A 13,362-nucleotide genomic window follows, 5' to 3' on the forward strand; every position below is an offset into this window, starting at 1 on the left:
CATGTTGATGTGAAAACAATTGTTATTTTTCTCTAGCTGGCCCGAGCCGCATGGGGTGAGATGACTCATGAAAGGAGCCAACATTCGTCTAGAGCGGCGATGTGTTCTCCAAAATGCATGCCCTCATTAATTTCATTACCTTAATGACAATCGCTGTACAAATCTCATTCATTCCCTATTTTATGCCTGTTCTTTTGGGTTAAACATAACACTTTTATAATGCAAATACAGACATTATTGATAAATCTCACTTTCCGTGGTCTCGTAGTTTCTCAATACCAACAAGATGTACACCCCTGCTCAGAATCATGTTTTGTATCCCCCAGGCCCTATGAGCTCAGGTACTGTAACGCATTCCTATGTTGTGTTTCCAGGCCTTAAATAGCATTTCATTTGACCCCACCGCATCAGCCCTCGCCATACGGACATATTTGCTTTACTGAAACTCATAAACTGAATTCTGGTTTAAAAGTATAAACTCAATGCCAAAGGGATGCCTCGACCCTCAGCTGCCATCTGCCTTGAATTCTTTCAGTGCACTGACACCAATGCTGCATTTGTGCAAGATTTATTATATGCTGGCTGTCATACTCTATGTACTTGTCCCCCATTATATACATCCTGAGATGTCTTGCAATGCTATCTGTAATGAATGTCACAACAAGTTCTATGGGGTGAGTTACAAATAACAAATTAATACATCAGAGGTTGTTATTCTTTACACTTCAGTCTGACACTACACAGTACAAAATGTAAATGCTGTATAATATCTTTTTTTTTTTTTTAAGGCAGAAGTGGTAGATGTTCAGTATGGAAGCCAAGAGGATTTGAGACGTGTCCAAACTAGTACAAATGTCACCAGCAAAATAGCACTACTGAAGCTTGGACAAGCACCTTTACTATACAAGGTATAATGTGTGTGTGTGTGTGTGTGTGTGTGTGTGAGTTTGCATATATATATATATATATAAAGGTTTAATTTTAGTCCTATGACTATGGGACAAACTACTTTTTCTAATGACTATTTAGACATACAAACTGAGTAAGAAAATTATTGTAATTATTATTAGGGCCCAAGCACTGAGAGTGCGTAGGCCCTATTGTTCTTCTAAGGATTATTATTATTAGGGCCCAAGCATTGAAATTGCGTAGGCCCTATTGTTCTTCTAAGGATTATTATTATCACTAGGGCTTAAGCACTGAAAGTGCGGAAACCCTATTGTTCTTCTAAGGATTATTAAGGCCCAAGCACTGGGAGGGCTCTGTATTGCCACCTAGAATATGGATATGTTCGGGAGGCATTTTAACACATCCCATTTTAGCTACAGTCACCAAACTTTGTTAAAAAAGCTATTTTTAGCTTTCACAGCGGTGCACAATATTGAATGCTACTCACGGACAACTCAGATGTAGATGCTCAATTCATGTTCACTTATGATATGCATTTAGAACGGCTCTGGTGTTTTTTTTTTTTTTTTTTCTTACTAGAGTTTGAATAGGAAGCGAATTAAACTACTGTGAACTTGCCTACAAACAGACACCCTTACAGGACTTCCTGGAGAGTTCAGAGTGTCAAAATAGAAATGTGAGGTTTAAAAGTTAAAGGTGCATGATTGAGATATATTACTATTTTAATATATTATGATTTGTTTACAAATGATAATACTATTTAAGTTGAATGGGTTCCAAAAAAATAAATATGTGAATGAAAAATTTGCTGATATCTTACAACTAATGTAACAAAAAAGATATCTGAATCCTTTAAAGTCCAGATACAATTTGAAATTTAAAAAAAGATAAAGATTTTCTACTGATGACTTATACTGGAATTACTGTTAATTTTGCTGCTACATTGTTCAGTATACTAGTTAATAATAGTGTTTCTTAATAAGCTATACATTTATATCGAAATAATGTGTAGTTAGAGATTTGTTCCATACAATAATGTAAAGATATTCTAAACTGATTATGCAAAAAAACAACAAGGGTATCGGATATCAGGGATTCTGATATCGGAATCTGATCGGAAGAGAAAAAGTGGTATCAGTGCATCGCTAGTAATTGTTTGTATTTTTAGCGCTCATGCTAATTTTTTTTTTATCACGTGATCTTAGGTTTAAAAGCTAAATGTATTTTGTGATTAGTATAAATTCATAAGCAATTAGTAGATTTAATGTGTGTAAAATGCTTTGTCATTTTTTTTATGCACTTAGTGGTGTATAAATATTCAGAATGAAACAATCATCTTTTAACAAGCCAAGGGATGTTACCATTTTATATGCATTCAATATTAACACATTTTAAAATAAAACCATATTTGTTTTTTCGATCTGGCTCATATTTATTTAATGTTGAGTAGAAGCAAAATTGAGTCAACTATTTGTGTTTCCATTCACGTTCATTACGTTACCAAAATCCACTTAGGGGCATGCATGTTACAACATCCAGTAAGTAGTGGATTTTATCCTGTATGTCATCATGCTACAGACTGCAGAAAGGACAACTCAAATTACATCTTCTGCAGTCTAATTTGCAATTAGAACATTAAAGTAAAAGCATATTTTAAAATGTTACAAAATTTGATCTCTTAGCAGCTAATCCACTACGAGAAGTGAGAACTGTCCGACTTGATAGCTCATTGTGGCATCGGGGGCTATTAGAGCACTCTCTCGTCTGTCGTGCTTTCTGGAAACTCTCTCCCCCTCTCTCGACACTTGGCGTTCCTTAAATGTCTCTCTCCGTATCACTATAATAAGACACAGGTGTTGGAGGTAATTACAAACCAGGTGACAAGCCTTACCGCTCTCTCTCTCTCCCGCAGACCGACACACTCATATTTCACTCCACCCCTGACTGCAGCCATCTACTCTCGTCTACTTTCAAGGCAAGGCATTTGACATCTCAAATGAGCCTATTACATAATGTGCATTGGCTATTTGCCTAGACCAATCCTGCCAATAGATCTCTAGGAATGGTTTGACAGGCAGGTCATGTAGGCAATAGATGAAGTTACAGTTTAAAAACAAACGTTCCTTCCAGTTTCTTTTGGTTGCCCAGAAAACAACTGCTGTCTATGGGTGCTTCACTCAAATTGCGCTGAAACTGTCCAAAAAGTGCTGTTTGTGGGATTGAAACCTGTTTCCCACAGAATATTGGAGATTGAAACCTGTTTCCCACAGAATATTGGAGATTAGGGCTTCTTTACATTTCACCAGATCGTTGCATCGGGAAATCTAGGATTTTACATAAATTATGATATTTCACTGGTCGTGTTATCGCGTATGCTCTATTAGACAAAATTGACCTGCAGCAGCTATTGGTGGATATTAACTTTTTTACGAAGAAATCACGCCAATCTGATTGCAAACGGCTGTTTTATAATTTCCAAAGTGCTGTCGCTTTGACATAGGGATGGGCGATACCAGTTATTTTCTTTTCAATTCAATACCAAGTACTTTTAGGCTAGTATCATGATACCAATACTTCTAATAAACTACATTTATACAAATTCTTTGTGTAAAATATTTTTTTAGATATTAGTAGGCCAAAGCAGAAAATTATTAGGTTGCTTTGTTTACCTTTTAAAATTAAAACATTTTAAAAAGTAGTAAATAAAGTGGATGCAATTTAATTTCTGTTGCTGATATGATGAACAAAACACTCAATGCTACCCGGCCTGAGAGAACAAGGGAAGAATGTGACAGGGCCGGGTCATGATGCTACACAACTGGCCCCTAATCAGGCTAATCAAGTATCAGAGAGGGATAAATGCCGACTGGAGACTGCAGTGGGACAGAGAGAGAGATTTAAGGGCAGCTGTCCGACACCTTTGAGTGTTTGTCTTTTTGTTTAGTTCTTCATTAAACTATTATTTATATCGTCAAGCCAGTTCTCGCCTCCTTTCAATTAATCCCTTCCATTAATCCCTTTACAGGTATGTACATAGTTCTCATCAAGCTGGAGAGCTTTCATAATAATAGTCATTAGGTCAGCACAACAGGAAGTCTGCAATTTTGGATTTTATTTAATATTGCAGTAACTGTACTTTTAAATACTCCTCCTATGGGATTCATGAGACTGCCACTACATTTAGACAACATTATGCTAAGACACTGAGGATATTAAGAAGCCAAATTCAAACAAAGCAGAACTATTAAAGAACTGATACAAAGCTAAGCTGAGTTCTCAACCAATCAGTGCGCTCTGCGAAGCAACACCACAAAAAGGATGAGAAGAGAAATCCATCCAACCAGGTTGTGGGTGTGTGTGTGTGTGTGTGTGTGTGCGGCACAGCTGACACAAAAGCCTTTCCATGAAACTTTGACATTCATCACAAATATGGTGTGCTAAACTGAATACATCATCAAATTCCAGAGTGGCAACCGGTGATGATTTGAAATATGTTAATAGCTTTAGTTTGGTTGAATCTAAAGGTTGCTTACAAACATCAAAATGACGATAGTTGCTAAGCTAAATTTAGAGCATGACCGACCATTCATGAGTCCTAGTGTAGATGTTTATGTTTGATACATTAAATATTTAATGTCTTATTGTTTCAAGTGCTGATTGTTTGTTGTATTTGCATTTGAAAAAATTAATAATAATTATTGTTTATTGGTGAACAGTATAGTAATGTCAATGATGAGAAGTTATTGCTGAGTGTTAAAAAGTCTGAATGTAATTTATTCTGGTTCTAACGTGTACATGCATTCATGTGGCTTAAAACATTTACAGTTAAATTGGAAATGTAATAGATTACCTTATTAAGCCTAAAGTCATACCAGTATTGAGAACAGTAATTCTGTTTGCTAATAATTTCATCTAAAGGAATGTTCGATTGTTTCTGTTAAAGGTTTTTCACATTTCATCACATTTATCACCCTTTTGCTTTCATCATCTTGTCAACTTTAGCCATCTTTAATTGGAATAAATGAGTGAATTCCTGTCTGAAATCTCCTTGTTGATGTGTTAATCCAATTCATGCTGGGAAGCTATGCACACAAAAATAAACCAGCTTGACAGTGGACACATGCGTTTGTCAATAACATTGTCATATCTTATGCGTGCATTGTGTGATTTCGATAACAATTTAGCTACATGTTTGGTAATGAGAGATGATCACAAGGACGTGGCCATTGTGGGTCACAGTCATAGCACCACCAACTGGCAGCAGAAAATGTGACACTTAAAACAGATTTTGAAATAGTCCTCTTATATTTACCCAAATTGCTGCAAAATTGTTTAGAATAATGTCAAAACACTGCTGATGGAAAATTGTGAAGGGATCCTTGATATCTTTAATGGTGTTGTCATGGCAACAGATTAAATTACATGGTGTTGTAGTCAAACTGGAATGGTAGCACATATCTAAGCTTTGTATGATTAGGGTCAAAGTTTACTCAAATGTTGAGTTGTTGCGGTGTTCATCATGCATTGTTTTCCGAAAGCCAATGGGTAGAAATTGACCCATAGTGCTTGGACCCGCCATCGCTGCTTGCAGCTATATATATATTATTATTATTATTTGTGATTTTAAATACTGAATATTCAATCACTTTAGCTCAGTTGGAGATTATTTATATAAAGTTACTGCTATATATAGTGACTGATCTGTACAAAGTTTACAAAATTCTAAATCAGCTATAAACATCTAAATATCTCAATTATAAAATAGGTAAAATATCTAAAAACTAGCATATCTGAAATTACCTACTAAACAAAGTTTAAATAGAGTCTGTACATTCAGTCCAAATTTGTGGATTTGGGGTTTAGAACAACCCCTAGTAAGTTTGGGTAATATCAATACAGTGCTGTCTTGTAGGCACTGTAATTGAGTTTTGCCATAATATGTGCAGTCTAGACATCATAAAAGAATTGCTGTACGTTTTCCACTACAAATTAATCATCAGCAATTGTCTGCCATTATCTGTCATTGTAAGAGGATGAATTTAATCAATTCATATAAATGCTTGTCGCTCATTAATGATTCAATAAATTATTTGGACTTTAGTCTCATTAGACCAGTTCATAATCATGATTATTGAAGTTCTTTGGAAATTTAATCAGGTTATAATTTGGAGTTAAACTGCTGCGCAAGCTGTTTGGGAAATCGTTATATGTGATTAACGAGTAAACAAATGTGGTAAAGCTCAAGTCATATATTTTACAATTACCTACAATGTAAACTCTGTAGAAACATCCACTAAGACTTTAAACAGAGGTGTGTGACCGTTTACTTTAAACAGAGGTGTGTGATTGACATTAGCTTTTTTCTATCATAAGCGTAATGAGTATCTCTTCAATTGCTATTTATTAGTGGGTAAAATACAGGTGGTGGGTGATAGATTATGAACAGGTAACTTGGGGAAAGACAACTGTTGTCTTTGTTCTCCTTTCTCATAGGTTGATTTTTTTTTTTTTTTTTTTTTATAATGTGCATACCTGATCTGTTATTACTTTGAATTAGAATTTTTTTTTTGAATGCCCAATTCCCAATGCGCTCTAAGTCCTCATGGTGGTATAGTGACTCACCTCAATCAAGGTGGAGGACGAATCTCATTTTCTTCCGTGTCTGAGACCATTTTTTTAGAATGTTAATATATCATTATAATGACATTTTCAAAATGCATTTATTCTTGTTAAGCCAAAAGAAATTAATGTAATTTAAAGCATACTTAGTAGCTTATTAATTTCATCTATTTATTCGATTTGTGACAAATTCAAATGCCTCATAAGCACAATTCCAAATACATGGGGCTCCACATTTCTGCTGTAAAGTACTCAGTATGCCTTCCATCTTCAAAGATGCAGGGATAAAAGCTTTTAGAAACTGAAAACAAAGAAGGGCTTTTTGACATTACATTACATAATTTATTTTTTTAGAATTTCAGTTCACATTTGCATGTCTTAACATAAACATAGCAATGCAAAACAGAAAGTGTCCATGACTTACAGTGCAACAGTACATTTCTCATATAATTAAATTAAGTACATCATCAGTGAGGTCTGTATAAATGCTTGCCACCAATGGTTATGTGACAATATCTCATCTCATTCAAATTGTATAAATAACACACTAACTTCATGAAAGATATGAGACATTGGCAAAGTTCTGACACAGATGTTATAACAAGCACAAACACACTTGAGCAGCATCCCACTATCCGACTAGAAAAATCTTGATTTTGGTTGTGGTATCACACCCTTCAACTGTTCTGCAGAAATCACACCACCTTCTGTCAGAGGTCTGTCACACTCACTGAAAGGAAAAGAGATGACAGACTAAACAACTGCCTCACATTTTTATTTGATTCCCTATCACAGATGGCAACATATCAGCAAATCAACACAAAGCTCTCCAGCGACTACAAAAATGAAGCTTACGACTCAAATTTGGCTGAATAATCAGCTTTTGGTACACCTGCCTTAAAGAGATCATTTATCTATACCTCATATACTCATATACATCCATATATATATATATATATATATATATATATATATATATATATATATATATATATTAATGATTTTGTCATTTGTTCTTTTTCATCAATACTAATTTAAAGTTCACCAAACCTCCTCTGAGGAAGACTCTTAGCTAGCACATTTGATTGGCATAGTTTCAGTTGTTCTGACTGTATTTATATAATACTGACCTTTGCAACTGCTATACTCTTTATTTGAATTCTACTCCTGTGCCAGGCACTCTTGTCTGTCATTTTTTTGGGAAGAGTTATCGATTTTCTTTAAAGTGAGTGCTTACACTCAGTCTGCGAGGATCAAGCCTTTTGACTGCTCCTCCTCAGACAATTAGTCCAGAGAATGATGACACTTTTGATCTGATGCCTAATCTACCATCTCTGATACAATACACGCTCCTGCAATTGCAAAGTTCACTCTCAACTTGCTCTAAATGTAGATTGTAAAGCAAAGACACACATGCATTTTGCTGTTTTGGAATAAACCATTTTATATATTTTTTTTATAGGGTACTTTTTTAAATCCCCTTTCACAATAATGGCCATTAACACCAAGAATGATAACTTTAACGATAACTATAACCATAAAGTTTTAAAAATCGTTCTAACTGTAAGAGAATAGCGGAGTTCACACCACAACTATAACGTTAATGACACAGAGGAACCATATCTTTTGGGATTACTTGGGAGTCATTTTTTTTCCATCTGATGAACGCTAAAAACATTGACAGCCAATCAAAATCCATCCTGCTGGGCTTGAGCCGCAATGTGCACTCATCTTCAAAATAACACATTCCAGAACCAAATCGACACTTATTATTACACACACGAATGAAATAGAAACTCATGCCCAAGAACTGGCAATGTTTTTTCCTGCATTTTTCTGCATTAACAGAGATGGATAAAATGCATTAAGGCATAAAATTGCCTCAGGTATCCAGCGCTAATGTGCACAAAATTGTCTTGTCTCCTTTGAAATTGTATGCATCAGTTTTTCTTTTGGTTTCTTTGCAAAACGTGGAACAGTAGCAGTTCATCTACATCCATTTTCTTGACTGTGTACATAACTGCAGCACGTGCTTAGAATAGGCAGAACATTTTCGTCCATTTGTGTGGACACTTATATGCTGTAGTTATCATTACAGTTATCCTTATATTTATATTAATGTTGTGAATGGGCCTTAAAGCAAGAATTATAGCTCATGCTTTTATGCTTTTCAGGATACCTTAACAATATTTCAGGTACTTCCAGATACTTTCTTCTTGCTAGGCCCTAAGTTATATTATTTGTATTTATTTTTTATTGCATATTTAAGCCAGTTTATGTGGTATATTAAGCGTGTAATTCCTGTGCCACTTGATCACCAAATGGAATAGCAAAAATTATGGTTGTTTCATCTTAAAATATTCTGTAATTAAATATTTGCTGTAGTTTTTGTGTGTGTGTGTGTGTGTGTGTGTGTGTGTGTAGTGCAAGTTTTGGATTTTACATTCTTGAGAGGCTGTCAAATTAAAGGTAAAGCTTAGGTAAAATAATTAACAAGTGAATGGCAGAGAACACAGGTTTTTCCAACACTGCAGTCTTGTTTTTGTTTTAGTCGTTCTATTTGCTATTCTGTTCTCCCTACTTTCCCCAGCATATTTCCAGGGTGCTGGCAAGGTTCTGTCCTGCCCTGAAAATGGAGAAATGTAAAAAAGTTAAGAGTTCAAACATTTTGCGGGGGTTGGCAGCTCAGCAAGTAAAGACGCTGACTACCACACCTGGAGTCGCAAGTTCAAATCCAGGGCGTGCTGAGTGACTCCAGTCAGGCTTTCTAAGCAACCAATTGGCCCAGTTGCTAGGGTGGGTAGAGTCACGTTGGTTTAACCTCCTTGCGGTCACTATAATGTGGGTTTTTGCTCTTGGGTGAGCACGTGGTAAGTTGTGAGTGGATGCCGTGGAGAATAGCGTGATCCTCCACACGACCAAGTGATAAGATGCATGGATTGATGGTCTCAGACACGGAGGAAAATGAGATTCGTCCTCCACCTTGATTGAGGTGAGTCACTATGCCATCATGAGGACTTAGAGCGCATTGGGAATTGGGCATTCCAAATTGGGGAGAAAATGGGAGAAAATAAAAAATATATGAATTAAAAAATTTCAATAATTTACTGTATATTTTGCAAATGCCTCCTGAGTAAATCAACTACAGATGAGAAGATAAGATAAGAAGAACCATCTTTTATCTCCTTTTTCTGTGTCTACTGAAATGTCAGCCCTCAAAATTACCTCTTGAAGCAAGACTTGTAAGTATATATATATATATATATATATATATAATGTATATATGTACTGGCTGAATCTATAGATTTATGGGGCAGATAAGCATTCATTTAAAACCTGCAATATGGTTGTATCCTTGTATGCAATATTTTAATATGTATAGAAGGAATTAGTTTGGGTCTAAGCAATATTCACAAGTTCTCATCTTTGACTCACAATCATATTGTTCCAAAACAGAGATGCATTTCCCAAAAGCATCGTTAGTGAACTGTGGTCACAAGTTTCATCATTACCAACTTATTGAAATGATTTGATATTTCCTGGAACAGTAGTTCCAACAAACATTCACAAACAGCATCGCGGATTTATGTAGTTGCAACTACCACCTTTTGTTAGAATCAAAGTTCCTTGTTAGTTTGTGGCTCCGACGTCATTGATTTTGCTGCAACTGGGGTGTGTTCTATTCAGACTTATCACCCCTTTACCCAATTCCTTTCAAAGACTTCAACATCCACTCTGAGAGCTTTGAAAGAGTTGAAGTTGTGGTGCTCAGTTATTTTTATTGGAAATTCATTGTGAAACTATCTTCCAGCGTTACTATCACAATTGTTCTCGTATGTCCGGGGGAGTGGCATGCAAATTCCACTCGCCAATTCTCATTGGCGTTTTCTCAAAGATTGGAGGTGTTTGGGGCTCCCAAGAGCGACCCCCTAGTGTCACTACACTGACACAACTTAGAGTGAGTGACAGAAGGGGAACTGGAAATAACAGAAGTAGTCCTCAGATGCCATGTTCGTTATTTACAGCCGCGTCGTGGAGAAATAACTTCGCTGTGGAACTGATTTGGCCTACTGATTGAACAGATTGTATACTGTAGTAAAGAGTAAACCACGTACAAAGTGCATATAAATGTAAATGTATATTTTGTGTCTTAAGCGTTTATTTCACAATAAACACTTTTTCTGTTCATGTAAATGTGCTGTCATAATTTTATATTCATTCGATCTATGCAGAAGTTATTACTACACCCCCTGAATAACGTCATTAACGACAGCTCTACATTGTTGAACCAACATATTTGTACCTGATCTGACCATTACAAATTAATTTGGTTGGTTTAGCATTGATTCAGTCATAATAAAGATTATTTCTGACAAATAAAACTACTTAATATTGATGTTACCTCATTTTTTTTATTTTCTTTAACAAATAATTCTGTACTGTCAGATAAGGTTTGACAAGAACAATAATGCAAAAATCAACATGAAAGGATTTAATTGTAATAAATTAAAACACACCAGTCCTACTAAAAACATAAACATATTAAACAATCTTTCAAAGAATTGCCACTCTAGATGTGTGTCGCTTGTAGATCATTGGCCACTCAAAGCATTTCATCTTATCCTATCTTAGAGGCTGTGTGTATTGGTGACTGTAAGTAAATGTCAAGTGCTGTATGTTTAAATGTGCTCCACTGTGAAGGACAAGGTGTTGGCTCTTGTTGGCATTTAGCTAGAGGGATTATCCATGGCTTTATTGTCAGCTCCCAAGCAACAAAAACTCCTACAAGGTGTTGATTGCTATCTGTGAAGAATCTCATATTGAAATTAAAAAGGCCAAGCCTAATTTTCCGCATATTACAAGCTTGTTTATATTTATCCCGGGGAGATGGCTCTGGCTGGCTTTTCATATGGATGTCAGGTGCTGGGGAGTTTCATTTGCACAATACCCAATGGTGCATCTGCCTTCACACCAAATGGGCCCATCTATTTGACACAGAGTCCAACCACTAGCAAGGCTGGCATGATCAGCTTAAAGACTTGCCGCTGTGCTTATGGTAAAAGGCACCATTAGCAGTCACAGTGGGATTGTAGACTAGATGTTCAAGGCAAACAGGGACGAAGAAGTGATTAAGCAGTTTAAGTTTAGTTCTGCATTGATCTTATGATGTTAACATGATCTTGTTAGCAGGGCTGGACTGGGAAGAGAAATCAGCCCAGGATTTCACATAGCAACCGGCCCGGTTGGGGGGGGGGTTGAGTTTGCTGTCCTTTTCTGCATATCGCGACGCCGTTTTGTGGTCCATTTCTGCTTATCGCGGCCCATTCGGTCCAATTCGCGACAGACCCACCGGCCCGCTCATTTCTTCCGATGGCCAGTCTGCCACTGATCGGCCCCAAAAGTGCGTCGGCCCACCTGGAAAATGCCCCCCAGTAATTATACCATGATCAATGGAAACATGTAAATTCTTTATACTGAAACCCCCACCCCACCCCATGTTCAAGCTAAATCTACATCCTTGCAGCACATACACATCAGAAAACAAGTGAAGGACATTACTTTTATACATTAACATTGACAGTGTTTCTTTTATATTTTATTGATCTTTGATGTGTGATACTGTGGATTGGACAATTTGGTAGTGTTGCTGGAGCAGAGTTTCTCAGTGCCAAAACACACACTTAGATCCAACACAAACTGATATGGCATGGGAAGACCCATTATTTGCTATGTGACACAAATCATTTTGATTGCACTTTATTTCTTGGAAAAGCACAATGTCAAAATGGCACTCCTATACAATAAATATTTAAGCCACACTTAAACAGATGTATGAATGTCAGTGCATTATTTACCAAAATGGTATACCATGTGGCATTTAATTAAGAAGCAGCAAACTTTTTGAGCAAAGCATTTCACAAAATAAGTTTAAGTTTCTTTTTATAAAACAGATGATACATTGTTTAAAATGATTAAGTATTTGGACACTTTTTGGTCATAAAAATTTAAGGATCACATTTAAGTTATGATGAACCACACCTGTGGCTTTTCTGGTAGGGTACCTGTGGGAACTCAAGGGGAACTGACCTCTGGACCAGTTGGTTCAAAGTCATTGCAAACATGGCTTAGAAAATTAAAGTTAGTTTAGAGAGAGAGAGAGAGAGAGAGAGAGAGAGAGAAGAAACAAATATTTAGTGCAACTTACAGTAAGTGTTCAAAATTGTTGGAATATTTTCTAGGGCCACTGTATGTCTATTTCACAGGTCTGCATTGTGACTGGTTAAGAGTGTTTATGTTTGTGTGCTTTGTGTCTAAAGAATATGCTCTTTTATCTCCACAGCTCTCTCTTCTGGCAGAGATGGGGTTTGGTGGCTCTCTTTTGTATGTGGATCCCTGTGACGGTCCATTTGGGAATAACACTTTTGGTGTGACTCTGAACCCAGGTGGGAACCCGTCTTCTCAAGGACACCCCAGGAGCGGTAAGTTTATACAACTTTCTTTGTACCTTGACACATCTTACTGAAACTATCTTTAATTAGACTGGCATTTAGAATGCAATCTGGGAGTCTAATGGTGGTGCTCTGAGACCAGGTCAGCTCGATTATAAATGTAAAGAAATATAATGTAAAGAGAAAGAGATCTTTGTTTTTCATCAGTTTGCTTGATAGGTGAGGTCGTAAACGTATTTCCGGAGTAGGGAGTTTTGAAGTCAAACTCAAAAATTAATAAAAGATTTTCCTTTTCACAGTGAAGACCTCCATAGATTAATCTTTCACAAAAATCCACTCAAACATAAACATATGTCTCTTATCTTTAGTTTTCAGGTGGTCCTGC

General features: G+C 36.3%; 1 protein-coding gene across 2 annotated transcripts in view; it reads left to right on the forward strand.

Annotated features, from left to right (window-relative positions):
• Positions 1-13,362, forward strand: part of LOC127632789 (inactive N-acetylated-alpha-linked acidic dipeptidase-like protein 2) — a 373,182-nt gene that overhangs the window by 179,489 nt on the left and 180,331 nt on the right. The window contains exons 4-5 of one of the 2 annotated variants that reach the window (XM_052111561.1): positions 789-908; positions 12,869-13,007. In XM_052111561.1, coding sequence (XP_051967521.1) covers positions 789-908; positions 12,869-13,007 — 259 coding nt within the window. The remainder of the gene's footprint in view (positions 1-788; positions 909-12,868; positions 13,008-13,362) is intronic. The other variant, XM_052111562.1, reaches the window with a different exon arrangement.

This window comes from Xyrauchen texanus, chromosome 39 (assembly GCF_025860055.1).
Source record: "Xyrauchen texanus isolate HMW12.3.18 chromosome 39, RBS_HiC_50CHRs, whole genome shotgun sequence".
Lineage (NCBI taxonomy): Eukaryota > Metazoa > Chordata > Actinopteri > Cypriniformes > Catostomidae > Xyrauchen > Xyrauchen texanus.